The 26,132-nt window shown below is 39.8% G+C and overlaps 2 protein-coding genes across 12 annotated transcripts in view; both read right to left on the bottom strand.

Annotated features, from left to right (window-relative positions):
- The window catches only part of syt2b (synaptotagmin IIb), a 39,027-nt gene extending 35,345 nt beyond the window's left edge, over window positions 1-3,682 (bottom strand). For both annotated transcript variants that reach the window (XM_084738533.1, XM_084738550.1), the window contains exon 1: window positions 3,326-3,682. The gene's annotated coding sequence lies outside the window, so the exon portion shown is untranslated. The remainder of the gene's footprint in view (window positions 1-3,325) is intronic.
- A 6,918-nt stretch (window positions 3,683-10,600) lies between these two features.
- mybphb (myosin binding protein Hb) lies at window positions 10,601-25,974 on the bottom strand. Of its 10 annotated transcripts, XM_084738445.1 has the most exons (20): window positions 25,667-25,974; window positions 24,804-24,863; window positions 24,623-24,679; window positions 24,398-24,454; window positions 23,656-23,718; window positions 23,448-23,504; window positions 23,187-23,243; window positions 22,902-22,964; window positions 22,651-22,716; window positions 22,325-22,459; window positions 21,488-21,655; window positions 17,013-17,101; window positions 16,719-16,914; window positions 15,750-15,889; window positions 15,390-15,549; window positions 13,381-13,517; window positions 11,946-12,132; window positions 11,789-11,842; window positions 11,048-11,079; window positions 10,601-10,955 (listed from the first exon to the last, which is right to left on the bottom strand). In XM_084738445.1, the coding sequence occupies exons 1-18, from the start codon at window positions 25,896-25,898 to the stop codon at window positions 11,811-11,813; spliced, it is 1,956 nt and encodes a 651-aa protein (XP_084594571.1). In that variant the 5' UTR covers window positions 25,899-25,974; the 3' UTR covers window positions 10,601-10,955; window positions 11,048-11,079; window positions 11,789-11,810. The 10 variants fall into 10 exon arrangements, with proteins under 10 accessions (XP_084594571.1, XP_084594600.1, XP_084594581.1 ...); XM_084738474.1 differs by lacking the exons at window positions 23,656-23,718; window positions 24,398-24,454; XM_084738455.1 differs by lacking the exons at window positions 24,398-24,454; window positions 24,623-24,679.
- Window positions 25,975-26,132: the final 158 nt, after the last annotated feature.

Genomic DNA, 26,132 nt, shown 5'->3' with positions numbered 1-26,132 from the left:
AAGTTTTATAATATTAAAACTGCCATATTTTAAAGATGTAATCAAAAATGTAAGTTATCCTCGACAACTATAACCTAATTTCAAATTTCATCTGGGTCCGTTATAATTACTTATTTTTGTAATCTGACTAAATAATCTCAATTACATGTAATTTGTACAAAACTAGCCTGACAGTAAAATAATAAGACTGAGAGTCTACAGCCATGCTGGCAGATCTGGAAGGTTGTGCTTCAGTACAGCATTGAATTGAGCTAAACACTAATGTTTCACATGCTAACATGGTTACAGTGGCCATGCTAACATGCTGATGTTTAGCAGATGTAATGCCTGCCATGTTCACTATCTTAGTTTAGCATGTTAGCTTACTAAGATTTGCTAATTAGCACAAACACAAAGTACAGCAGAGGCTAACAGAAACAATATTCTGTTTTGCTTTTAGGATCAAGGAAGCTATTTCTGTGATTTTTTTTTAAATTTCACTAAACAATTTTAATTGAACTGACTTAATGAGAAATCCTGGATTAGCATGTTAGCAAGCTAACATTTGCTAATTAGCACCAAGTACAGAACAGGCTGATGGGAATGTTATTTTGCAGGTATTTGGTCATGAAGGACAAATTAAAACTCTGATCTGATGACAGGACTAGATGAAAAGGCAGAGAATTATCAAAGTTGCTGCAATTAATCCTGAGGGAACACAAACCAAATTTTATGATTATCAAACCAACAGAAAATTTACTACAAACCACAAATGTCAACAACATGCTGGTGCTAGAGTACAAGGACAGATTAAGAGTGGACGGAGCTTCTGTGTCTGAAAAATGAAACCAAGTCCCTTAAACCTGTAGTTTTCTAATGCCCAGTAGGGGGCGACTCAAATGGTTGCAAAAAGAAACAGGCCTTTCTTCTCACCTGATTTATGACTACAGAATACAGTTTCCTTATGAATTTATGGTCTCATTTGCTAGTTTCAAGTCGTCTCCACTACAGCATGATGTTCATTTTGTAAATTCGGGTCCTATTTTGAGTAAAAAAAGACAATAAAGCAGGGATTACTTTTGGGCGTGGCTACCTTGTGATTGACAAGTCGCTACAGCAGCATGTTCTCGGGTTCTCAGTCAGATCCAATCAGGATAGAGGCGTAGCAATGTGCATCCATCCGTCCTAAATATGATCACTTCTGGTTCTAAAAAAACAAGATGGCGATGACCACAATTCTAAACTTGCTTCAAAACGGTAGTCCACAAACCAGGTGACCTAACAGTGGGTTTACATTCGGGTAAAAGAGGATCACCAAACTCCAAAGATTAATCAGAACCATGAATTTCTGCATGACATTTCAGAGGAATCCATCCAAGATGAGATGAGATGTGAGTTGAGATACGTTTACTTGCATGCGTATTTACAATGTAAACTGAGTCCTGCACAAGTCTTATAAAGGGACACGTTATAACAGAAGCTCATCTAAGAGATGTAACGCTGACTTCATCACCAGACATCAGCACAGGCTGCAAAACTGTGCAGTATGATTAATCCTCTCTCAGTGTACAGCTAAATGCAAATTCAGCAAGAAAAAAAACAACTTTAGATGCATAAGGATATTATCTCTCCACAAAATGTTTTTCATAGTCCAACATACATTGAGACAGTTGAAAAATATTTGAATTGACTTTTTAGAGTTTTTAGAGAAAATACTTCTTTAATTGTCATATTTCTGCTGCATATCCTGCTTGGTACCATTGCAATTAATCTCTCTAGCCCCTTTTAATTAGTCATGTGAGCAACTCATCATCCATGACCATCTTAGCAGTTAGAGAAAGAGGTAATGGAGGGAAGCATATCAACATTTTAAGTGTACATTGATAAATATGAGCATAAGTTTGCTCTCTTATTGAATTGTTAGGTCTCTTTTTTGCTTTACATCCGCCATACTTCTGCCATATAAAAACATGTTACTGTAAACCCGTTAAACACATATTGCAGCACAAAATGCACCAAACCAAGTCCATACTATGGGACAGGAACACTGTGTGTGTCAGTATGAGTGTGTGAGTACAGTCATACTGCAGCTACACACCCCTTTATCCATCCACCTCTGCTGATGCCAGAAAGGAAGTCCTCATTTGGCACACACACTCAGGACTGTCCCAGTCATGTACTCATAACACCCCCAGGGACTGAAGAACCCACTGCATCACCTGATCTGTTCACACCACTGCATCATAGACAGCACAGGAACATACAGTACCACAGAAGGAGAGCATTCACACAAATCTGTGGTGGAAAATAAAATATTTCTTAATCCAAGGGGGGAAAAAAGAGGAACAGCCACATGGGAGCAATCTGTGAGACATAATAAAGACAATTTGCTGCCTAAATGACGAGTATTTCAAGCTACATAGTAATCAGGGCCCATCAGAGGCTGTAATGCGCAAAATATTGAATACATATTAATGACAATTTTGTCTCCAACCACCTTCCACTACAATCAGCAAAAAGAGTATTTCACTAAAACACATTTAAAGCAAAGGTTGCAAAGGGCTTGGCATAAATCCATTGGTTTAACAGCTAATAGGTCGACACAGATTCATAAAAACACACAGTGAGCTCTGCAGACTCTTGCGTGGGCCCTTCACTCTTGCTGGCTCAGCACATTTGACTTTGCACACTCTCCCTCAGAGCTTTTACTGTATAAGAACGAGCTGACTCTCATCATCCATCTAAAGACTCACTGACACACTGTAAAAAATGCATGCTGATGAGAAGAAATGCTCAAAACAACTTATTCTCAATCTTCAGTCTTTTCTTGTTCAGGAAAATGTTTACCCCAGTGTATAATAAAGAAAATATACCTTACTTTTAATCAATTCTTATATCTAAATTCTTAGTTTTTAGTGTTCTTTCTAAAGTCAAAGAAATTCCCATCTCAAGTTCTACCCTCTCTCTCTTTCTCTCTCTCTCACACACACACACACATTTGTTTTTGCTATGTAACATTATACTGCAGCACTATGATGCTACGCACCAGGCATGAGGACTTACCGGCATGCTGTAAAAGTTCCACTCAGGCAGATTTAATATGACTTTAAGACACTGAAATGAGAGGCGACTGGCAAAACGCTAACACCGTCTGCTCTAATTACCCCTGAGTCCATCTCTTTCTCTCTCTCTGCAGAGCTTTTTTTTTTTCCTGCACATTCAGAAAGGATGTGTGTAATGAGGCTAGGTGCCTCTGTGACAACCTGGCACGCAGCAAAAGCCCCAGTAACCGATGATGCTGTCTTTGGACAGAGAGGAAGAAGAGGAGGAAGAAAATGCTGCTTACCTTGATACAGAGGTGTGCTGCCTCCTGGACAAGGAGTGGAAGCAGAGAACAGGGTCAGATGTACTCTGCACAGCAGGAAAAAGAAAAAAAAAATCTTAACAATCTGCACTTTGGTTCATCCCACTCTCAAAAGACATCTCAAAACCTCCCAGTGCTGCTAGGTCCCAGTTTCACCTGGGGGTGTTTCTGTCCAAGAAGCCCTCAAACAAGAGTTTCCTTAAGGTGCTGCTGAGGCACACTCAGTCAGATCAGGCAGAGGGGAGACGAAACACTCACACAGATTAACATTGTTCTAACACACTGAAATCAGCACAAGCATCAGAGCCGGTGCAGTTCCACTGCTGTATTTCCCGGCACTGTTCGCTCATTGGCTGAGGAGCTGCTCAATAAAAACCCTCCTTGTCATCAATTGGGTAAGGGAGGGGGGGTTAGATTTTCTGTGGCGCACTAACAACTATGCTCCTCCTCTTTTTCTTTCTTGCTCCATCACTTTTTTTCCTCTCAGTACAGGCATACAGGGAGTGCTGAGCTTTGAGAATTAGACGCAGGAGGAGAGGGAGGGAAGTGTAAGAGCAGGGGGAATCGATGAGTGATGAAAAGAAAGAGGTGAAGATGGTAAACCGGCAGTCTGCAGTGGCTCTCACACACATACACAGAGCTTGATTTTTAGGTCCTGTGCCTCACTGCTGCAGGAACTCTGCAGGAACCTGAGTGCAGTGAGGTGTGAGGACCAGGGAGGATAGCAGGAGGGAGAGGAGGGGGGGAGGAGGAAGGGTGAGGGGGAGTTACCGGTCTGCTCAGGCTGGTTTTGCTGCAGTGTAGAGGCAGGCAGATGGGAAGTTGTTGTTTTTCTTTCTTTTTTTTTTTTTTTCTCTAGCAGCAGTTGATGTGAAGCTCCAGCAGGCTCAGCAGCAGCAGCAGCATTAAAAGACAACTAGTTCTTCCCGTTCTTGTTTACAGGCATCGAACATGTAACTCGTGAATAATTCAGACGAGCAGAAGGTGGGATGAGCTGCAGGAGTGACACAGATCACTGCTGCTGCTGCCTCATTAACGAGACAGAGATTATAGAGTCATCTAATTAAACAAAAAGTGTAAAAGTCAAGCAGGAGTCAAACTGCATATTGAAGAAGAGCATTAAATCTAGCATGATGTCGCCTGCAGACCAAACATTCAGCTCAACAACTTGACATTTGATGTGTTTTATGAGCATTTCTTTTAAGATCAGTCCAATAACATAAGAAATGAAAAAAGAAGCCGTCTCTGTGAATAATTAAGAGCCTCAAATTGAATTGAATTGACATAATGAAGTCTCATTCTGCCATCTGAAATCAATACAGTACCTGATGTCATACACTGAACAGCTGGGGAGAGCTGCATCACACTGTCACTGCAGGTTTCTCCAGGGAAATCCATCCAGTATGCAGCTGGTTCACTGTTTACTTCAGCCACTGTGAAACAGCATGAAATATACAAAATCTGATCATTTCAAAATATTTCAGATAGTGTCACTGTGTAGACAACTACAAACACAAAGTCATGGCAGGTATGGAGCTGCTAGAACGTCACATGTAGCATTGTAGCTACCTACCAAATGTTTTTCCAACCACTTTTTGGAGATGATGTAACAGCATCTTTTTATATTGCCTGGATGTCACATGCAACATCACTGTTGTGACAGGGTTTTAAGTGTAACGCTGCAGTAACGGCACTGCAACGTAACATTTTAAGGGTGATGTTGCAGTAACATCACTGCAACGTGACATTTTACATGTATCATTGCAGTAACATCACTGCAACATGACATTTTACATGTATCATTGCAGTAACATTGCTGCAACCTAACTTTTAAATATAATGTTGCAGTAATGTTGCTGCAAGGTAACTTTTTAACTGTAATGTTCTGGTTACATCACTGTAAACAAACGTTTTAACTGTAATATTTCAGGAACGTTGCACCATCACAAATGAACATCACAATCACAACATTGCAGCGACACATTGTGTTTGTAGGAAGGTGAATAAGAGATCTCAGGGACATCATTGCTCCAAAACAGTCTTTAAACATGAGAACAAATGCCTCAAACTGTACATAAATCACCTCCTCTTCCTCATACCACCTTAACTGCACAAGTCTGGGAGAAATGAAAAGCGTCCTCAGACAGTCTATCCTGCTGATTTAGCAGTGCAACATTTGTTAATGAAAAGCAGCAACAGGACAGCGGTGCGAGTGCCAGTTTCACCATTACACTTATTAAACCTTCCGGGAACGTTGCCAAAACCTCTGCAGCAAATAGCAGCCAGGCCCCCCTTCAAGGAGGAGGACCCACAATGATTTCATTGCCTTTGGCGTTACCCTTGACATAGCAGCAACCAGGCAGTGCTCCGTGCATGACCAACGATTAGAGCAGCTCCACCAGATGAGTCAGAGATGCTGCATCGAGAAGGCAGTCTGCCTCTTTATGAACTTTCCTTCCCGCCGTGTTTATTTCCCTCTATTCCTCGAGGGTGAAATGATGGAGAGAAAAGTTTTGATGGGATCCAATTATTCAGCCACAGGATATTTTGTGATTGCCTCTTGCTGGACTTCATGGCAGTAAATCATAATAGATGAAATAGAGACAGGAGATAATTCAGCATTAGAGGTGGAATATGTGCCTCAGGCAGCCATGTAGGTCTGGTTTCATAAAGGTGAACCAGGGAGTCTAATGAGCCTCAAACATTAAATGAAAATGGAATCGTGAAACAAGAATACAGCCAGCTGCTCTATGAGGGAGCTAAATGCTAACAAGCTCATACTGGCAATGATAACAATAGCGTTTCCACCCAAAGATACCAGAACTTTTAGTTCCAGGAACTACACTTAAAGGAACTAAAAGGTTCCTTCAGCATGTTGTTATCTGCATTTCCACTGCTGTCCAAAGACCTGCAAAGATCAGGCAAATTAGCCTGCTGACACATGGAAAACTGTTTTGCATGCAACTTTAAACACTGATGTCATCACCCCATCTGTCTGCATGGTTTCTTCTGTAACTCCATGTTGATGTGTTGAAGCACAGTGAACTAAAAGCAAACTGGTAGCTAACGCTAGTGTTCACTAACAGTAGCTAACATTGGTGTTTGCTAACTTTAATACGTGTAGCTGTTCTTTTAATGCTTTTTCACAATGGATGCCAGATATTGTGCCTGTTATTTCCACTCTTTTATCCTCGCAGTCAGCATTGTTGTGAATTTCCCAAAAAGAACATCTTTGAATTTCTCTACATGGTGTTACCAAAACCTTTAACTCATCTGTCCATCGTTATTTTGGCATGTTTCAATGTGTATTTCAGCATGTTTTAATGATTAAATGAATGAATGATTCATAAGTTAAATAAGATTTGCTGTCTGTAATACCAATTTGGGGAAAATCCTGTCCGAGACTCTTCCTATCATAACTCAGGACTTAGGATAGGAAGTCATTGTAATACTGCCCCTGGGCCCCTGTAGTGGGCATGCTCAGAGTTCCTCCAAAAGTTCCTAGTCCCTGGGGAAAGTGAACATGGCTTATGCTCATGTTGATGTACTGCAGGTACAATGTTTACCATGTCCACTATGTTATTTTGGTGTGTTGGCATGCTATCATTTGCTAGTTAACACTAAAGGCAAAGTACAGCTGGATATAATCAGTTTTCAGGTATTTGGTTATAAACTAAAGTATTGGACAAGTTTGTTCTGACACTGACTTTGGATGAAAAGTCAGAGGATTGTCAAAGTGATTACAGTTCATCCTGAGTCATGCATGAACACACAAAATGTATTGTCAATCCATTCGTTGTTGAAATATTTCAGTCAAACCACAAATCAACAAACATCATGGTGTCACTGGAGAAAAGGTCAGGGGATCACCAGAGTCAGTAGGAGCAGACACTTTGTCTAGGAACCATGAAAGTCTGTGCACATTTTCATGGCAATTCATCAAGTAGTTGTTGAGATATTTCAGTCTGAAACAAAGTGGTGGACTGACACACTGACAGACTGACACTGCCGTCCCTAGAGACAAACTGCTGGGGCTGCTAAAAGGCTAATTTTCCAAAATAAGACCTTGCAGAACTGACATATTTTTTAAATGAAACTTCCACAAAAAACATATAATCAAAACGTACAGTAAGCAAAAAACACAAACTCATACCTCACCATCACTAAAAACTCCTCAAAAAACTGAACACCTCTGTAACCAACACAGACCTTTTCCACAGCAGCCATGTTGATAGGAACTAGTGGGGAAACACAGATGTTACCAATGATACTAATTAAGGTCCTGTTCCAGTGTAGCAGAGCCTTGTTAGTGAGCCAACATGCACAATAGCAGCAGCCTGACTCTGTTTGACCTGAATGGAACAGGACCTTAATTAGTATCATTGGTAACACCTGTGTTTGCTCCACTATTTCATGTCAATATGGCTGCTGTGAAAAAAAGAGTTTAATGTGTGCAGTTCTCATCCCACAAAGTCACGGTTACTGTAAGAGACAGAAAACAAATATAGGATTCGAACATGTGAGGCATATTGCTTCAATACCTACATTATTCATCAGTGATTTAATAGTGGTTTTCATCGGAGGTTTGAAACTTCCTCGGCGCAGGAACGAAATTAGAAAGTCTCTCGCTCCCTGACCCTATTGCAGCATGTCAGCATCCAGGGACCCACCAGAAGTAGGCCTGAGACCCATTATGGCTCCCAGCCCACAGGTTAAAGCCGCATGATGCAAAGTCTGCAGCTCAAAATGGCAGATGTATCTATTCAGAGGACTGTGAATGAAATGGGCAGGTAACTGTCTTGATCGCTGAATTGTACTTCTTCACTTTTCAGATGCGAAGGCAGCAATTTATGATTGTGCCTCTGTTAAATGGCTTTTTAAATCCTCCCTTTTTGAGGCCTGCAGATGTTGTTGCTCAGTTGAAACACCAGAGGATGCCAGACTCAAACAGTCAGTGTTTTTTTTTTTTTTTCCTCCATAGTAGAGCTGGATCACTCATTATGCAACACACTGTAGTACACTTTCTTACTGTCTCTGCATAATATTACAGAGTACATACTACTGGGAAACATTATTTTTGTGCAAAATATGTCACCAACATCTGTTTAATACAATTTTAACATGGTCAAGTGAGGGAGGGAAAGGGGGAATATAAGCATTATTGATTCTTTTAAATATAAAAAATGATGATTATGTTTTCTGCTTTCTATTTGCATTTGTTTCCGTTCCACTCTTTCAGTTTTCTAACCTAACAGAAAAGCACATTTTGCTGGTCGGTGGAGCCTCTTGTTCCCAAAATAACCTGAGCGAGATGGAGCACCGAGGCTAATTTTGTCAGCCTCTCTGTGTGAACTCATGTGTCTGTGTAACCTGGATATCTCTGGCATCCTGCCCCGTACTATCACTATGCCAGTAACTCCAAGTCCAAATACTTACAAGATCAGTATTATAGTCTGGTATTATTATTATGGCGGTCCTGGCATACTGCGATGTTCTCCTGGGTCTCTATGAGCCAAATGAATAGTGCCGCTGTCTCCAGATTCTCACTGGTCTGCTGCTGCCAACAGGCCTTCATACAGTCGAGCAGCCGAGTGAAACTGTAGTGGAAAGTAATTCAATCAATTTGAAGATGCAGGACCTTTCTGCGTTAGTGTAGCCTGTTAGTCCTGTCAAAAACTGAGTTTCTATAACAGCACTAAATGCACTTCAGCTTTAATTTTTTGTAACCTTTTAACATGAAGATTTGGTGCTAATTGTGCAGATCAGCATTTGAATATTACCACATTCTTGTTTTTATTGCTGTTTTGGGTATGCACTTTGTTTTGTTCTATTTGCTGTCTTTCCATGTATATTGTATGGTATTGTATTTTGTGAAGCACTTTATTACTCTGGTTGTGAAAGGTGCTGTAAAAAGAAAAATCACTTAGTTGTGATCTGTCTTCTAAATTGCAGATTGTCTGTTTACCAAAACACTGCTATTAATTAAATATGTCTGACTGCAAGTGAAGAGGATGGTGTTTTTTATTTTTTTGTTTTGTTCGGTATTGTCGACATGTTCTTTTATGCACCTGTTCTACTACAGATGTGCACATTTTTCTTCTTTGATAACCTCTTATTAATTTCCTTTGAACAAAAAATTGCTTATATACAAATATACCAAAATATGAATTTGTCATTCACTTATTATTGGAAGCTTTATTTGTCATGTACAGTATCTTATATTGTGTCAATACACATTTCCTCATATGTTTGCATGTTGAGCTGAACCTGCTCTACACTAACTCACAATTCTCACTTCCACTTGCAATTCATGGAAATTAAATAAATGGACATGTACCAGTTAAAACCTTTCCTAAAATGTCTAACAAATGACACAGTTTGTTCCTGGAAACATACTGGAAATGATTAGTAAATATACAGATTTTTGCCAAATAATTAAACTTTAAGCAACTCAGTCACTCATTTATCAGTAAAATCAGTATAAATCAAAACTATGAAATAGTTTATAGATATACAGTCAAGAGCACTACATGCATGATTGTCCCTGCTTTACTGCAGCTTTCATCAGTTTCTCATAAAAACTGCACACAGATAGTTATTTAGAGTAACTATGTGTGCAGAATACCGTTCATACGTATGTTAAAGGGAAAAGTCACCACTTTTTATGTGGAATCCAGTCCGTCTTGATGGTTCACATAGTGACATGTAGTTCCTCACTGTGTGTTATATTGACCAAGAAAGCTGAGCTCTCCTGCTGCAAAATCTGTTTTCCTTGCAGCATCAACACTGTCACAGTGATGCAGTTGGTGTTAAGGAAGAACTACAGGCCATTACAGCTTGGATTTATAGTCTGCTCCTTTGGGCAGCCAGGGGGCATGCTGGAACAGTATTTTTGTCACCTAATGCTATATTTATTTTGTCCAACAAAATAACAGCTATTGGCCAGGGTGATGATACACAGCAACATGGGTAGGAGCATCAGATGTGCAATGCATCCTGGTACATGGAGGCACGGCACAGCTCTATGAGAAGAACAACTCAACATTCTCAGTCAATACAGCACACTCTGAGGAATTCGCTGTTTCGTTTGATTAAAATGATCATCAACACTGGCTGGACATCCACACTAAACACTGTGAATTTTCCCTTTCAGCAGAATATTAAATCGTCTTTTCAACTTTTGTAAACAGTGGAAGCCTTTTCACACTTCAGCTGGACATTTCAATGTAAAGAACAAACTGTATTGAAAAAACAAAACCAGAAATTAAATTATTTATTGATATAAACGCGTATACATGTTACATGTAGTTCTCCTATGAGGAACAGTAAATTAATGTTGTAAAATTCTTGGTGTACATCTAGTTACACTAACAAGGGAGGAATAGTGAAATGTGACAATTTAGTTACCATAGACAGAATCGTTGGGAAAAAAGCTGATTGTGGACATGGATACGGACTCAATATAATGTAGTGAACGATAAAGGCATTAAGCGAAGACAACAATGTTCATCATGACACAGGGTAACACTCGGCGAGGGGCCACAAGCAACAACCCTTTGGCAGCGTGGTCACCAGCCATATATACATGTTCTTGCAGGAATCCAGCACCTTCCTGTAAAGACACAGAAATAACGGAAACTTTAAAGCCTTTATTCATTCATGATTGTGGATGACAGTTTTAGAAGCGCTAAAAGTGTCACGCACCTTATGCTGCAAAGGCCTCATTCCTTCTGCTCCTAATTTGGGATTGCAACAGATGAACAGAAAACAACAACAGGTGTTAAAAAGGAGCGAGTGCTGTAGTTGTAGAGACGGCAGTGATTCAGAATCGCATAGAAGAATTTAAGAAACAAGGCATGCATGAACATTTTTCTGTATTTACTGTGATATGTGTTAAAAGTAAACTTTATCCAGCAGTTTGGTATTATATAAAACCTTCACACAGACTAAAGTACAAGTCTGAAATGTTTGATATGTGTTAGTATTGAGAGAGTAACCTGCTAATTAAATGTTGTAACTCGGCCTTTTAAAGGAGGCTACTGCTGCTGCTGCTGAGTCGAGGAAATGTGATTAAGTCACCAAACCGCGTACACATGAGGAGCCACCACAGATTTAATTTATGGGTGCTACCTCTTGGACTCTTTCAGTGGCAGAGGCCACCTTTTCCAAGTTTAGTGCCTCCATATATGGAAATTAAGTCACAGAGGCGGCAGATGTCACCTCAGGACTCATATAGACGAACCTATCCAATACTTCCCATTTAATTGCATTAATTTCACAATTTTGCATGCTGTGCAACTAAACTACAAGTTTAATTCCAAAAATAATAGACTATATTTGCATGTATATTTTCTGAGTATGATTTAAATTTGTGTTTGACTTAAGTGTATTTATCAAACATAGTTATAAGAAAGATATTCAAATAAGATCATGATTATTTCTGACCTGTGAGAATGTGAATGTTGACCTATTTCTTCTCTGCATCTGCAGCTCCTGGCTCTGTTAAAAGCAAAGACAAGTTATTAGCTCTCAAATGGTTAAATGCAACAACTTCAACACAATTTTTACACCAAGAGTTTTTTTTGTTTGTTTTTTAACTTACGTTTGACTTCCAGCTTGCAGCTGACAGTTGCCTCTCCGTGATCGTTCATGGCTTTGCAGGAGTACACGCCACCGTCAAAGTTACCGGGCCTGCGGATCTCCAGAGAGCAGATACCCTGGACGCAGATCTGCCTGTACTTGGGGTCGTCTCCGATAATCATCTGGTTCTTCATCCACTGAACCTTGGGCTGCAGAAGTAAACAGATTTAGATTATGCATTATGTGATTTGCGCATGATTTCCTGCAGGGGCGTTTCATCCCCTCACAGCAATCATCACACAAATAAACAAGCAGCAGTGGTGGTTCTATTTTTGTTTGTGCTACATGGCAAGAAATAACCCTTATGATTGAAGTGGACACACAGCACACGCCTGCTTTGGGAGTTTTAATGGCACAGACCTCCTGGGGCCCTGCAGGGAATGTTACACATGTGACCCCGCTTCCCTGCTGACCTGTCACCCTTATGGCCTCCTATCCTCCTCTCCTGCAAACAACACCAATTCTAGCCTTCTCATCAAGATCATCCACCTCAACTGTCCTGTTTGTGACCCGGTGGGATTAGGAGCCCAAACAGGAGGTGAGAGGCTCAGACAGCAGGCTAACAAGGTCAGGCGAAGATGTTACACATTCTCAGCTCAAAGCCGAGCTGCTGACAAGTGCTGGTGTTACAGTTTGATCCAACAAACACTGAAAACAACACTTGTTCATCAGTTAGAAATTACAGCTTGGTAAACTTCTGCATTTCAACATGCCAAAGCCCGGGACTGTTGTAAGGGGTTTTGTCAGTTTCACTCATTAGATAACTTCAAACCTTTTCCCAAACATGTTCAAGTGTTTAGACTGCATCTCTGTGTTTGATTTGTTTCCATTAATTTCACAAAATAAATGACAATCAGCTGGTAGCGACTTGTTTAAAAGCATCAGTCCAAAGTATTTAGATTTGTAAAATGTTTTGTAATTAAAATTATGCCTTGGTTGCATGTCATTTGTGTACATGTAATATGAAACTATAAAATTTTGAATTATTTTTAGCTAGTAGGAGAAAGTAAAGATTAACTAACAGAGGTCCGAGAGTCAGCCCTTGTGGAACTCCACATATTACTGGGAAACACTCCAGTGCGCCTGTTCAATAACAGATGACATCCAAAATTTGAGATATGGTGACTGAAACATGCTGAAATTTATGAATTACATTGTTGGGAAGCCGAACTTGACAGATGAAATATGTGCAGGTGCTGCTTAAAGAATAATATCAGTTTTTTAAAGGTAGAATCATGTTGAATCTCAAATTTTGACCAAAACAAGGAGTTATAACCATGGAGATCCAGTGCTAGCTCATGTTGCTCGTGAGGTGCTAATATTTTGTTGTTGGTTCAGTTGAAAAAAATGACATAACATGCTGCTGGTCAAGCAATAAAAACAAAATGTTACTGTACTTTGGGGAATCCCCTGACGGAGCACAGCAGCTTGGTGCTGTAGCCGACGGTGGTGGCTCTGTCGGTCAGAGAGGTGGTGAACTTGGGTGGCTCGCTGAAGTCGTGTTCCTTGTACTCAGGAGGCTTGTATTCAATACCTGGAGGACAGAAGAGAAAGAGATTTGACCATGATGCTCCTACTGTAAACCTTAGTCGATAAACTGTAAGTCAGTCCAGTCTTTTTTGAAGCCCATCAGTTTGCTTGAATGATCTGAGTCAACAGTTCTTAGAACGTGTTATCATTTCTTTTTCTTCCTTTTTTTTTCCTCAATGATCAACCTAAAGGTCAGTTGCATGGAAGCAAACTGGTGCAACTGTATGCAGGATTACATCTCTGTCTGTAATAGAACTAGAAGAGAATAGTGAGGCAAATTTATGTATATAGCACAATTCATACCCAAAGGCAACCCAATGTGCTTTACAGAGTACACTGGTAAAAACACCAGAAACAAATGATAAAAACAATAGAAAAAACACAAGCAAAAGCCCACTGAATAAAACCAATAAAAGCAAACAAGCAAAAAAATATATAATTAACATAAAATTAATTAAAAGGAATATTAAACAGGTCGGGCTTCAGCTTGGATTTGAAAATGGTCAGAATTGTCTCATCATCATACATTTGAGCAGCACAGAAAATAAAGGCAGCTTCACCATGTTTAGCTTTGACTCTGGGAACTGCCAGTAAATCAGAACCAGCCAACCTGAGGGGTCTTTCAGGTTCATATGGGTCAGCAGATAAATATCTTGAGATCGACTGAAATTTAAATCTGAATCCAGGAAAAGAGTGTAGGATTTGGCAGCATCTAACTGTGAGTTTGCAGATTACAAACAAGTTGCCTCACCCTCCCATTCCAAGCACACATGAGAAAGTATAGTGTCCATGAAAAATTCAGTATCTACTGACAGTGTTTGGTTTATCCATTCTGGGCTACTGTAGAGACTATAAAGATGGTGGTGCAATATGGCATCTTCCATGCAAGAGGACCTGTGCTTATTCTAAGGTAACAAAAACACAACACTTTTTATTTTCAGGTGATTATACGCAAATTAAAACAAATAAAACAAATATTATATTCAATTTAAAGTTTTCAGGGGAAGACCACTGAAAACAGTTGACTATTGCCTATCTGTAATCCATCTGTTGCCATGCAGCTAAAAATGTTCTAATAAAGAAGAGTGCACTCAGTAGAGTGCAGATTTCTGCAAGAAAACAGATGGTGAAGCACCTACTGCAATGCCACCACAACTGACAAATGCAACCAGCAGAGACTGGCAAATATGTGAATGAAGTTTTTTTTTAAGTATAGTCTCAGTTTTCTTTAAGATGCATAGAATCATGAAATGGTATAGGAATCGAGTATTCAGGGTTCTATATGTATAAACTTGATAAAAAAAAACAATAAATGGGACAACAAGTACAAACGTTTTCTAACATTTTGTTATTAATTTAGACAATTACAAGCTACCTGGTGGCTTTACAAAAATGGAGATTTATTCATTTCGTATTGTGCCTAACTTAAGCGGGTCTTAAAATATATGGTATGGACCTACTCTGCAGATTCCACCAAACTTTTCTATGGATGTCAGTTTTTGAGCCATGACAAAGGCAAAAATGGCCCACAACAGATAAGTAGGCACGTCTTGTTTTCAGCTTAGAAGTCATTTGTGGCCCCTGCTGACGGGTTAAAAGCAGTGAGGAGTTAGCAGTTGGTAAAACATATAATAATATAAGATTTTTAAGGTTTATCAAAAATGTTTGAGTCACTACAACAAGAGGTCTGTGAGCATACAGTCATAAATGTGTACAAAAAAAAACCCTCGGCTGATGGGTCCAGTAGTATTTGAGATTAGCTGCGGACAGAGTGGACACTCGTAGAGTCACGCACACTCAATGAAATGGAAATAATAAATTAATTCCGCAGTGTTTGTTTCCCTGTTAGTCAAGGAGCAATAAAAGAGAACGGTACCTGTCTTCAGGATCTTAGCCTCCTCCTTTGCAGTACTAGCAGACTCGCTTATTCCGCACTTGTTCTCAGCAAACACTCTGAACTTGTAGGTGTTGCCCATGATGAGGTCAGAAATGGTGGCATTCAGTCTATGGTAATGCTCCAACACAGTGAACCAGTCCTGCAGAGACACACACACATTGAAGACATGATGATGATGATGATAATGATGATGATGATGATGATGATGTATTAGAAGAGGAATTTTTGAGGTTTCAGGGTTTACTGTGTGGAATTTATCCTTCTATTAACAATCATCATATATATTTCACTATGACCACGCATCAGACAACCTTTTATACTGTAAAAAAAAAAACTTACTCCAGTCTTTTTGTCGGCCTTCTGGACTGTGTAACCTGTGATTTCTGTGTTTCCGTTGTCGGAGGGTGCAGTCCATTCCAGAGCAACATTGAAGCCCCAGGTATCAACAATCTTCACGCTGGCAGGAGGTCCAGGCAGCTCTGCGAACAACCAGGCGGCGGATTAAGAATGTATTAATTTCAATTAATCTTATCACACCAAAATAAGCATCAAAAACACTGTTCTTCGCTGTATACTGGATACAGTTGACTCTTCATAAGTCCCGCCCCTTTTGGAAGCTCCGTCAGTTTTCTCCTTAAGGTGCGCTTGATTTAACTTGGAGATCAAAAGTTTTCCACGGTATTTTGGGCATACAAACACCATCCACAGACAGTACTGTATGTACAGCTGATTTAATCAAACAAGTACTAGTAAACAGCTTTCACTATAGCTGATGTGTGGTGCAGCCATATTGGATTTTGTGGTCAGGGTTGATGAGGTTCCTTGGACTTTGGAAATTCAACTTCAGAAGGCATTCTAGTTGAAAATTCCAACTAAAATCTACATCATTTGTTTGCTACTTAGTTAGCTAAAGTTTTGCTCTGTGACAAAAGTCTGTCTAACAAGTTAGCTAATCTATATCAATTGTTAGCTAGCTAGCTAACGAGCACATAGCATATCTCGTTGCCTTTACGGGCTTTGGTCGTTTGGGTTTGGTTGGTTCTTGGCAGGTTTAGGCATGAGGAGAGTGACTAGGGTAAGAATATCAGGGTTAGCCAATCAGAGGCAGAGCAGGGTTGAAGATGTCTTTGGCATTCTAGGATTAAAGAAATGTCGCACACAGGAAACAGGAAAGGAGAGAGTTGCCCGAGGTTCTGCTGGGTACCAAGCTTGCTCGACTGTTATTGGAGCACAGACCAAAAAGGGGCGAGACTTCGGAAGGGTCAATCGTACGCCCTCCTTCTGACAGAATCTCAATATTCAGCTCACCAACAATCTGCAGGGTGAGTGGAGCCTTGTCCTCGAAGTCGTCCACCTTCACACACATCTCGTACACTCCAGAGTCTTCCCTCTCAGCTGCACGGATGAAGAGGATGCTGTCTCTCTCTGTGCTGCGGATGTTCACCCTCTTCGTGTCCAGGGGCTTACCATCCTTTGTCCAGGTGACCACGGGTTTGGGTTTGCCCTGAGTGGATAAAAAAAAGGGAAATCGGACAGTGAATTTGTTTTTTTGGTGGCTGTATTCATCATGCATTTGATGAAAGATGCTCATCATTAGCTTACAGTGAAGGGGATGGTCAGGTTGATCTTAGCACCGACGTTAGCGACGTATCTCTGCCTGAGGAAACGAGGCAGGCGGACCTTTGGACGATCTAGAGAGAAAAACAATGAACGAAAAACAACAGATGACTATTACAGCAAGTCAACATTTACACAGCACTTATATTGAAAGCCTCTTTGAAGTTCTTTTATCTGCTGGTTCCACAGGGGATCAGCGAGGGTAGAAAAGGATTTCCAGGATGTGCAAAGTGATTTTTTTTGGAGTGAAGCAAGAAGATTTAATTTTCTTTTGCGACCAACAAATCCTGAGGAAATCGATAAAGCTGCTGAGCCGATCTAAGCCCGTTTTAGCTGGGGAATCTTCACTGGCACCATCAGGGTACGTCTGTGATTTAACTGGCTATAAAAGTAACTGTATTCTAAGTCCTTTATCCCTTTTGTTATATTTCTGTCTACTCAGAGGTGCATGCCTGTCATTTTAATTTTATGGCATGATGTGTTAAAGCACTGAAACAGAATACAGGACAAAAAGGGCTCTGTACAGATTATAATGAAGTTAAATAAAATGTGAAAAAGAGCATAAACTGAATGACAGGAATCAGCAGGATAGTTAATATTTGTGTGTGCTTTTGTGTACACATATGTATGTTTTTTATACATGTATTTTGTTTTGGCTATATACTGTATTTTTTAGGATTTGCCTATTGCATTTGTTATATTGCATGAATCTATAAAATATAAAATAGGTGTTGTTTTAATAATTCTTTTGTTTAATATTTATGGAAACTTTTTTTTTTTTTTCAAATGTGATTTAAAAAAAAAAAAGATCCTGTGGGTCATTATGTAACAAACTTGCTCAAAATAATGACTATTATTTTGAAAAAAGTTTCTCTTTATTTTGTGATTCTATTGTCATAATTTTGAGAGGGATTCTCATTATTTTAGGATACTAAGTCATATTTTGACATACTAACTCATTACTTTGAGATAATATGTCATTATTTCAAGATTCAAGACATTATTTTGAGATACTAAAATTATTTTTTTGGTAAAGTGTGAAACTTATTTGAACTAACAAGAATTCTTACAATATAATTATGGCATTATTTTGAGAAAATGTGTCATTATTTTCCACATTTAGTCATTATTGTGAGCTATTCAGTCTTTTTTTGGGTTTTCTCATTATAATAATTTACATTACACTAATTTTCTTTTTTCATTGTAGTTGGTGGAAAACTTTTAATTGCATTTTAACATGATCCCTGCTCAAGGTTTACGCAGATCAGAAGTTAATTTTAAGACTTTTAATAATCATCATGAATGAAATTTAAGACCTGTTTCACATCCATACTTGTGCGAGTCCCAGAACAGTGTTTGTGCAGATTGGGTCGTGCGGGGTCAGACTTTAATGATGCTACAAAAGTGAAACAAGCTCGAGCTAGATTTCACCGAACTTGTACTTACCCGCATTAAGTGACAGTAACCTTTCATAGAAACAATTTAGGTTATTATTTTGTATTTGTGGTTCTTGGTTCAACATTGTTTTTGTTTTGTAGTTGTTAATGGTGTGCAACTTCATAGAAGTAACATTATCTTCATAATCCAATCAATTTTTGAGACCTGTCAAAGTTGAATTTAAGACATTTGGCTTTCCTTCGTCACCTTTTAAGACATTTTAAGGCCTAAAATTCAAAGTTTGGGATTTTTAAGACTTTATAAAGACTTCCTAGTCTGTTTTATTTAGTTGTCCTTTGTGTAAGATGATATGTATTACTGTGTTATTTGGACAGATTAAGTTGAACTGACACATGAAATTATGAGCGTAAGAGGTGTGTATCTGCAGGTAGGGAATTAAATAATAACATCACAGGTATGAGGTGTTCTGGTGGCTTATTTACATGTGTCTAATGTAACTGTGAGATCCCAGCAGAGGCCACACTGCTGCACTTAACCCCCTTCCCTCTTCTCTAAGCTTCCCTCGCTCCCTCCACTGTGCACTAGGTTATAAAAAGCCCAAAATAGCCCATCAATAATCATAAAAAGAAAATCATAAAGATAGTTAGCCACTGTGACGTTTGAAATGGTACTTAAGCCTCAGAGGAATCTTGCTGAGGCTCATTTGTAAAAGTGATTTGGTGAGAGGCACCACCTGCTGAGTCCAGCAGAGCAACATTTGTCAGGACTCTAAATTAAGCCGACGTACTGTAGCATATCACCTCCTCTATGACGCAGGATTGGGAGCTTCAGTTACTCCCACTCTCATCAGAGCACATTAAAATTATAGATGAATTAATAAGGGTGCAGTAATCAACTGTTTTGTAAACACAAACTAGATCGTAAATTGTTTGGTGTACATTAGAACAAATATAACACATGTTAAGTGTCTTATCACTTCATACAGGGAGGATTAACCCTAATGAACATCCTCTCTGTGGCATGTTTCAAAATAAACAGTGGATCTCTGGAAGTGTCATGAGATTTGGGATGTCACCTGAGAAGTTAGATCCAACCCCCACCCCCACCCTCACCCAACACCCCCCCCCCCCTTAATGCAGAGATGGGGCACACTGGAATTTACCATCCACCCCCTCCCCTTCCCCGCAGCCCCCCACCTGCTTGCAGTCGGATCACTTGTCACCATCGATCTTGCGGAAAAGGAGCCCGACACTGGCTCTCAGCGTGAGTCCTTGCAGGGATCACAATGCAATGCCAACCCCTCCGCAGAAAAATCTGTGTTAATAGCGGCGACATCCCAGCTATTTTTCCAAAGCTTTGTGGCCGTTTTGTCGGAAACCATTCATAAGTCGTGTCTATATGCGGACCTGCTGCTATGGCGAGCATGACGGTGAACATGGACCTGACTATTGAGGTATTGCCAGTCCAGCTGGGATCAGGTTGCCGCCCCCTCCTGTTCAGGTCTCCATTACGCATAACGATGATTTGTGAGGGAGCCAAAGTAACGCTGCTCCTCCTTTTAAAGCCCTCGGGGTCCAATCAGCATTTTACCGCAAATCAATTTAGATATACTGTCTGTGATTATCGCTGGGAGGTTTTCGGCATCAGTACAACTGCCTGCTTAACACGTATGCGATTATCACACTGTGGTTGGGTGGATCAGTGCGGAAACGAGCCAGAGGACCCCAGTTTTATGCTGTTAACACTGCAGGTATGTGCCAACAGCAGGACTCGGACAGCTGAGAAGAAAACATTGCTGAGCTGTTTCTGTTTGACTCCTGCCTTTTACAGCTCCCCTTTCCCATAATAAATGTCCCAGTAAACGTCATGCCAGACCTGCGTCCAACGGTACAAACTGTCCTGATGTAACAAACCAATTACAAATTTAAATAAACATTTCTCATTTAAATTAGAACTGGTGATTTGGTTTTAATTTTTGGTCATGTTGGGGTTGAGTCCAACATTTTTGGCTGGGTAGCAGCGGCGATTAAACCTGATTAAATAACTGTGTAACTTTAAATACTTTAAACTCCAATTTAAAACATGATCCGGTATTAAAACTTACACTTGAGGAGGTTTAACTTTTTTAAATGCCTGACCTTTTGAGATGGTTGGAGAAAAATAATCAAGTTTCTCTCTCTCTCTTTTTTATGATGCATCTCTTCTTTCATTCAGTCCAGTTCAGCCAACAAGTAGCTAGCAACTTTTTTAGCTAGCCAACAAACATTGTAACGTTGTGTTAACTTTTTTTTAGTTTTCTAGCAAACAATGTAACACTTTGATAAGGAATACAGAGCAGCTGAAAGTTAACGGCTCCCCTCCTCTTTTATATTTACTTGTACTTGCTAGGTCTTGACAGCACTTGAATTAACTTTTTTAAAATGTATTCATTTAATTTTTTTTAATTTAATTTTTTTTCATTTTAAACCTAGTTTAGCTAAATTCTGATGAGATCTAACCTTAGATTAAATCAGTCGTTGTCAGTGCAATGCAGTCTTTGAGTACCAGATTTAACAGAATTAAAAGAAGCCTAATAATGACATTTACAGTCTGATTTGTCACTTACTTCTGACTATTTTAGACTCAAATAGACTTTGTAGTTACTATTTACATATGTATAGTACCTTTTATTTTTGCTTCATTTTAAACATATTAGATAGAAAAGGGCTTTTTTTCTGTCCCTTTTGCAACTTATTGCATCTGTTGGTGCCCATATTTAGCATATTAATTTTTTTTTCACTTTTCTGCATTTAATGGCTCCCCTCTTGTTGTCTTTTTTGTGGATTTTTGCATTTTAATAAATGCCCATATTGTATATAATATTTCAGGATACTTATCTACAGGATGCTTTTGCCCCTCATTTTGTTGCTGTGTCCCCTCAGTTTCCATGTTTGGGATCAATGAGGTTGATTTTATCTGTCATTTCTAGATGATTTTTGTGATAAAATGGTAAAATGACAGGGTGAGAAGTTCATTTCTTGTGTTGAAATGAATCTCGCTTTGTCTTTGTTAACATTTCTTACCAGCAACTTCCTTCACCAGGACGGCCTCGGGGAGGGCGACTGGGGGGCTGCGGCCACCGGCATTCACAGCCACCACACGGATCTTCAGACGGTCGCCGGTGGTCAGGTTCTTGATAACAAAGCGGCAGGACTTCTGCAGATCCTCATTGACTGCCTTCCAGTCATCAGCTGAGAGGGAAAATTATACAAAATTAAGATAGACTAATGCAATTCACAGAAGTGATGTTTATCTTGATATTACAGGACTGAGACTGTGATTATAATGTTTTCTGACTGTGAGAACTGCAGAAGAACAGATCTAATTCATACAGAATTAATAGATTAGAACAGTAAGCGCTGCTTTTTGCTTTGTAACGGATACAGAGTGATTATGTTTGACACAAATTTCTTGTATGAGAAACTAATTTGCCGTTCTGTGGGTAACCAGCGTGTGCTGTCTGCTGATAATAGCTTCAGGCAGGAAGTCTAAAAGCAGGACCTCCAGCAGCTCAGACCACAGCAGCTCCTGAAATGCCTCTTTCCTTGTAGGGAGAAGTTAGGTAGCTCATGATATAACTCTGCGAGTGACACTTCAGGAACAGCTGCAACCGATACGGCTGACCCACATTAAAGCGGCAATTTAACAGGTTCCCGAGGTTATTTAAAAAGCATTTAAAGATCAAAGATAAAATTATAGATATGTAGAGATATAACTATATTTAATGTAAAAACCTAAAATCACATGTTGAAATAAGAATTTTCACGGTAATTTAAAGGTCAGCTTTTACCACAGTGTATTAATAATCTGACCCTTCTCATGCACCTGTGCAAAAGCAGAGCAGGACTTGCAGGACTTACTTCCGTCCTTTGCGACTTCAATGGTGTATCCATCCAGACCGGAGTGTCCGACGACCTCTGGCTGGCTCCAGATGATGGAAACCGAGGTGTCGTTCTTGTCCTCAACAAACAGGTCCAGTGGAGCGCTTGTGGGCTCTGCAAACGCCAAGGAAAAAAAAATCAGTTATTCAGCTGCAAAGGGGCAGAAATGCTCAAATCAGAAATCAATGCAACGTTGAGGTTCATAAGAGGCGATGACGCAGTCTTTATTTTACCACTGTAATAAAGAAAAGAACAAGTTATGAAGATATAATCACGTTGAGATTTCTTTCTGAACTGAAGGTTACCTTTGGGTGGAGGTGGTGGAGGTGTGGGTGCTTTGGGCTCCTCTGGTGCAGCTTCAGCAGCTTCAGCTGATGTTAAATAGGCATTTGCATTATTATTGGCAGCATGTGATGAGCAGAGCAATGCTACGGCATCAAACAACAGCTCTCTGTGTCAAACAATGCTAACACTGAAGGGCTCGTTATCCAATTTATCTCGCATGACATAATCTATCTGAGAAATTAAAGACAGAGGAGTGAACATGTTCTGTTACCATCAGCGGGCGCTTCACCATCAGCAGCGGGAGCACCTTCCTCTGCAGCTGGAGCGGGGGCAGCTATTATTGAATGTTAGATATTAATAATTAGTGCATTGAGCAGATGGGACATGTTCTAACAGATGATGCTGAGTGTGTTTAGACTGCAGAATGGGCTCATGTAGAAGTTAGTAACATTAACTTTACCGCAAGAGGTTGAAGATTCAAATTCAGTATATATATTATACATATATATATATATACACAAGATATCTTTTGTGGCTCATGTGATTTCTTTTTTACCATCAGCAGGGGCATCAGCAGGAGCGGCTGGCGTTTCCTCTGTAGCAGGAGCAGCAGCTGATATTAGAGATTAGAATATGTCGGCATTAGATATTAGATGTTAGAAGATATTAGCATGAGATTTTAGAAGATTTTGGAATTACATATTAGTGCAGTTAGCTTTACTGTATCAGGTGGATGGTTCAAGATTTAATGATAAAAAGTTGGAAATAAAAAAGAAAAAGTTGTTTATTATTCCACGCTCTTTTTGTTTTCTTTTACCATCAGCGGGAGCCTCAGCAGGAGCAGCTGGTGTCTCTTCTGCAGCAGGCGCAGCAGCTGATATTAGAGGTTAGAATATATTAGCAGGAAATATTAGATGTTAGAAGATATCAGAATTAGATATTAGCGCAGTTAGCTTTAGTGTAGGAGGTTCAAGTTGTAATAGAACTTATATAAGACAAGTTAAGCCACTGATAGTTGATTTTACCATCAGCCGGGGCCTCAGCTGGAGCGGCTGGCGTTTCTTCTGCAGCGGGAGCAGCAGCAGCAGCTGATATCAGACGTTAGATGATATCGGCATTAGATATTAGATGTTAGAAGATATTAGCATGAGATATTTTAAAAGATATCACCATTTGATATTAGAAGATAGAAGATATTCAACTGTAAAAATGAAAAAGTTCAGAAAACTCAAATTCGCAAGGCAGCTTACTTCAACTGATTTTTACGCCCAACTCAACTAAAAGTTTCGAAAAAGTTTTTCCAACTAATAAAGTTTTGTTGAGATAATTCACATTTCCTCTCTAGATATACTTCAGACTTTAGAAACCCAAAACAATTGTATTTCAAAACTTTGCAGTGTTTCATTGAAGTGAAAGTGAATAATGGTCAATGATTTAATATTTTCAATTGCAACCACTTAATTGTCAAACACATAAATGATACAAATCTGGGGTGTATAAAACTCAAAACAGTCAAGTTTATCCAATGAAGAAACATACATTATCCCAACAAAAGATCATAGATTGGCAAAACTTTGTTTAGTTTATTTTAAAACTTAAGAGTTTGAATTTGATTTTAAAGAATCTAATGAAGGCTGCTGCCTTGAGTTTTCTTAACTTGATTATTACAAATGTAGCATTAGATATTAGTGTAGTTAGCTTTACTGTATTATCCTGGGGAAATCAAGGTTCAAGATTTTAAAAAGTTGGGTATTATTCCAGTTTTACCATCAGCAGGGGCCTCAGCAGCAGGAGCTGGTGTCTCTTCTGCAGCAGGTGCAGCAGCTGATTAAAGGTTAGAATAGGGTTAGCTATTAAATGTTAGAAGATATCATCGTCATTATATCATCATTAAATATTAGTATAGTTAGCTTTACTGTATGAGATTCAAGTTTTAATGATACTTATATAATAATATAAGATATCAGTTAATCCACTAATAGTCTGTTTTACCATCAGCAGGAGCCTCAGCTGGAGCGGCTGGTGTTTCCTCTACAGCAGGAGCAGCAGCTGATATTAGAGGTTAGAATAAGTTAGGGTTAAATATTAGTGTGGTTAGTGTTACTGTAGGAGGTTCAAGTTTAAATAACAAGTTATATAAGAAGTCTGTTAATCCACTGATAGTCTGTTTTACCATCAGCAGGGGCCTCAGCTGGTGCAGCCGGCGTTTCTTCTGCAGCGGGAGCAGCAGCAGCTGATATAAGAGGTTAGAGGTCATCAATAGATACATAACATTTTGAAAACATTTCTTAACGTTTTCAAAATGTTAGAACTGAGGTTAAATGAATAAAAATATGAAATAAAATAAAAAAAAGGAGAAGTTACAATGTGCAGAAATGAGTGAGTTAGGTGGTAAGTGAGATACTCCTCGGGCTCTGAGGGTATCGTACCCTCGGCGGCTGGCTGTTCTGCAGCGACAGGAGCAGCAGCTTCATCAGTGGGAGCAGCTGATGTAGATATTAGAGGTTAGAAAGATGCCTGAATCAATGTACACTGGAGATGATGTTAAAGAGTAATAGAACTGTTGTTAATATGCGTCTTCTGTTTCTTTTTTCTTTCTTTTTTGGTAAGTTATTTGGATATTTATATTCGTTAATCCTGGCTTGTTAGTCTGATGTATAAAAGCGCATATTAACAATAAAGTTACAAGTTAACATCACGCAGTTTCGCTGAAAGAAGGCAAAGCGCCTTTAAGTACAACTTCCAGTAAATTTTAGAACTCTAATAGTCCAAGCAGGCGGTTTATGCAGTAAGTTAACCATGCAGGTTCCCTTTTATTTCATCCTACCGTACCTACGGCGCCTTCGCACTGAGCGCGCACAGGCGCGTGTGCGTAAAGGTTACCGCGTGCTTACCGTGAGATGAACCGACTACTTTGGCTTAAATTAAAAGGTTAAACAACTCATCCGAGTCTCATCCAGTGAGAAATGAAACACAGGTATTCGGTATACAGGACGGTAAGTCTCGGCTCACGCGCCGCTGCGCTCGGTGCATTACCATCTGCGGGTGGAGGGGTGGGGGCTTTGGGCTCCTCAGCTGGCGGGGCAGCAGCCTCTCCCTCGGCAGCAGGTGCAGCTTCGCCCTCGGCGGGGGCTGGGGCGGCTTCAGCCGGGGCAGGCTCTGGTGCGGGTTCAGGAGCCGGCTCTGGTGCTGGCTCTGGAGCCTTCTCCTCCTTCTTGGCTGGTTCTTTCTTAGCCGCCTTCTTGATTGGGGCAGGCTTGGACGGCATGTTGGAGGTTTTCAGCTAATTCCCAACTCGATAAAGTCCTTAAAAACTGGATCCAATGCCGTTATTCCTGCGGGGGTGGCATGCTTATATAGGGCTCGGCAGGTTCAGGCACCGCCCCCTAATGAATTGCATGTAATAGATACTGGGACCCCTGTATGACTCAGACCACCATGTCTGTTTGTCCCACTCATCAACACTCAATGTGCATCATTGTATTTTCCACTACATAGATTA

Source organism: Lutjanus erythropterus, chromosome 2 (genome assembly GCF_056507025.1).
Source record: "Lutjanus erythropterus isolate fLutEry1 chromosome 2, fLutEry1.hap2, whole genome shotgun sequence".
In the NCBI taxonomy this organism is placed as follows: Eukaryota; Metazoa; Chordata; class Actinopteri; order Lutjaniformes; family Lutjanidae; genus Lutjanus; species Lutjanus erythropterus.
This window is presented reverse-complemented; position numbering and strand designations above follow the sequence as displayed.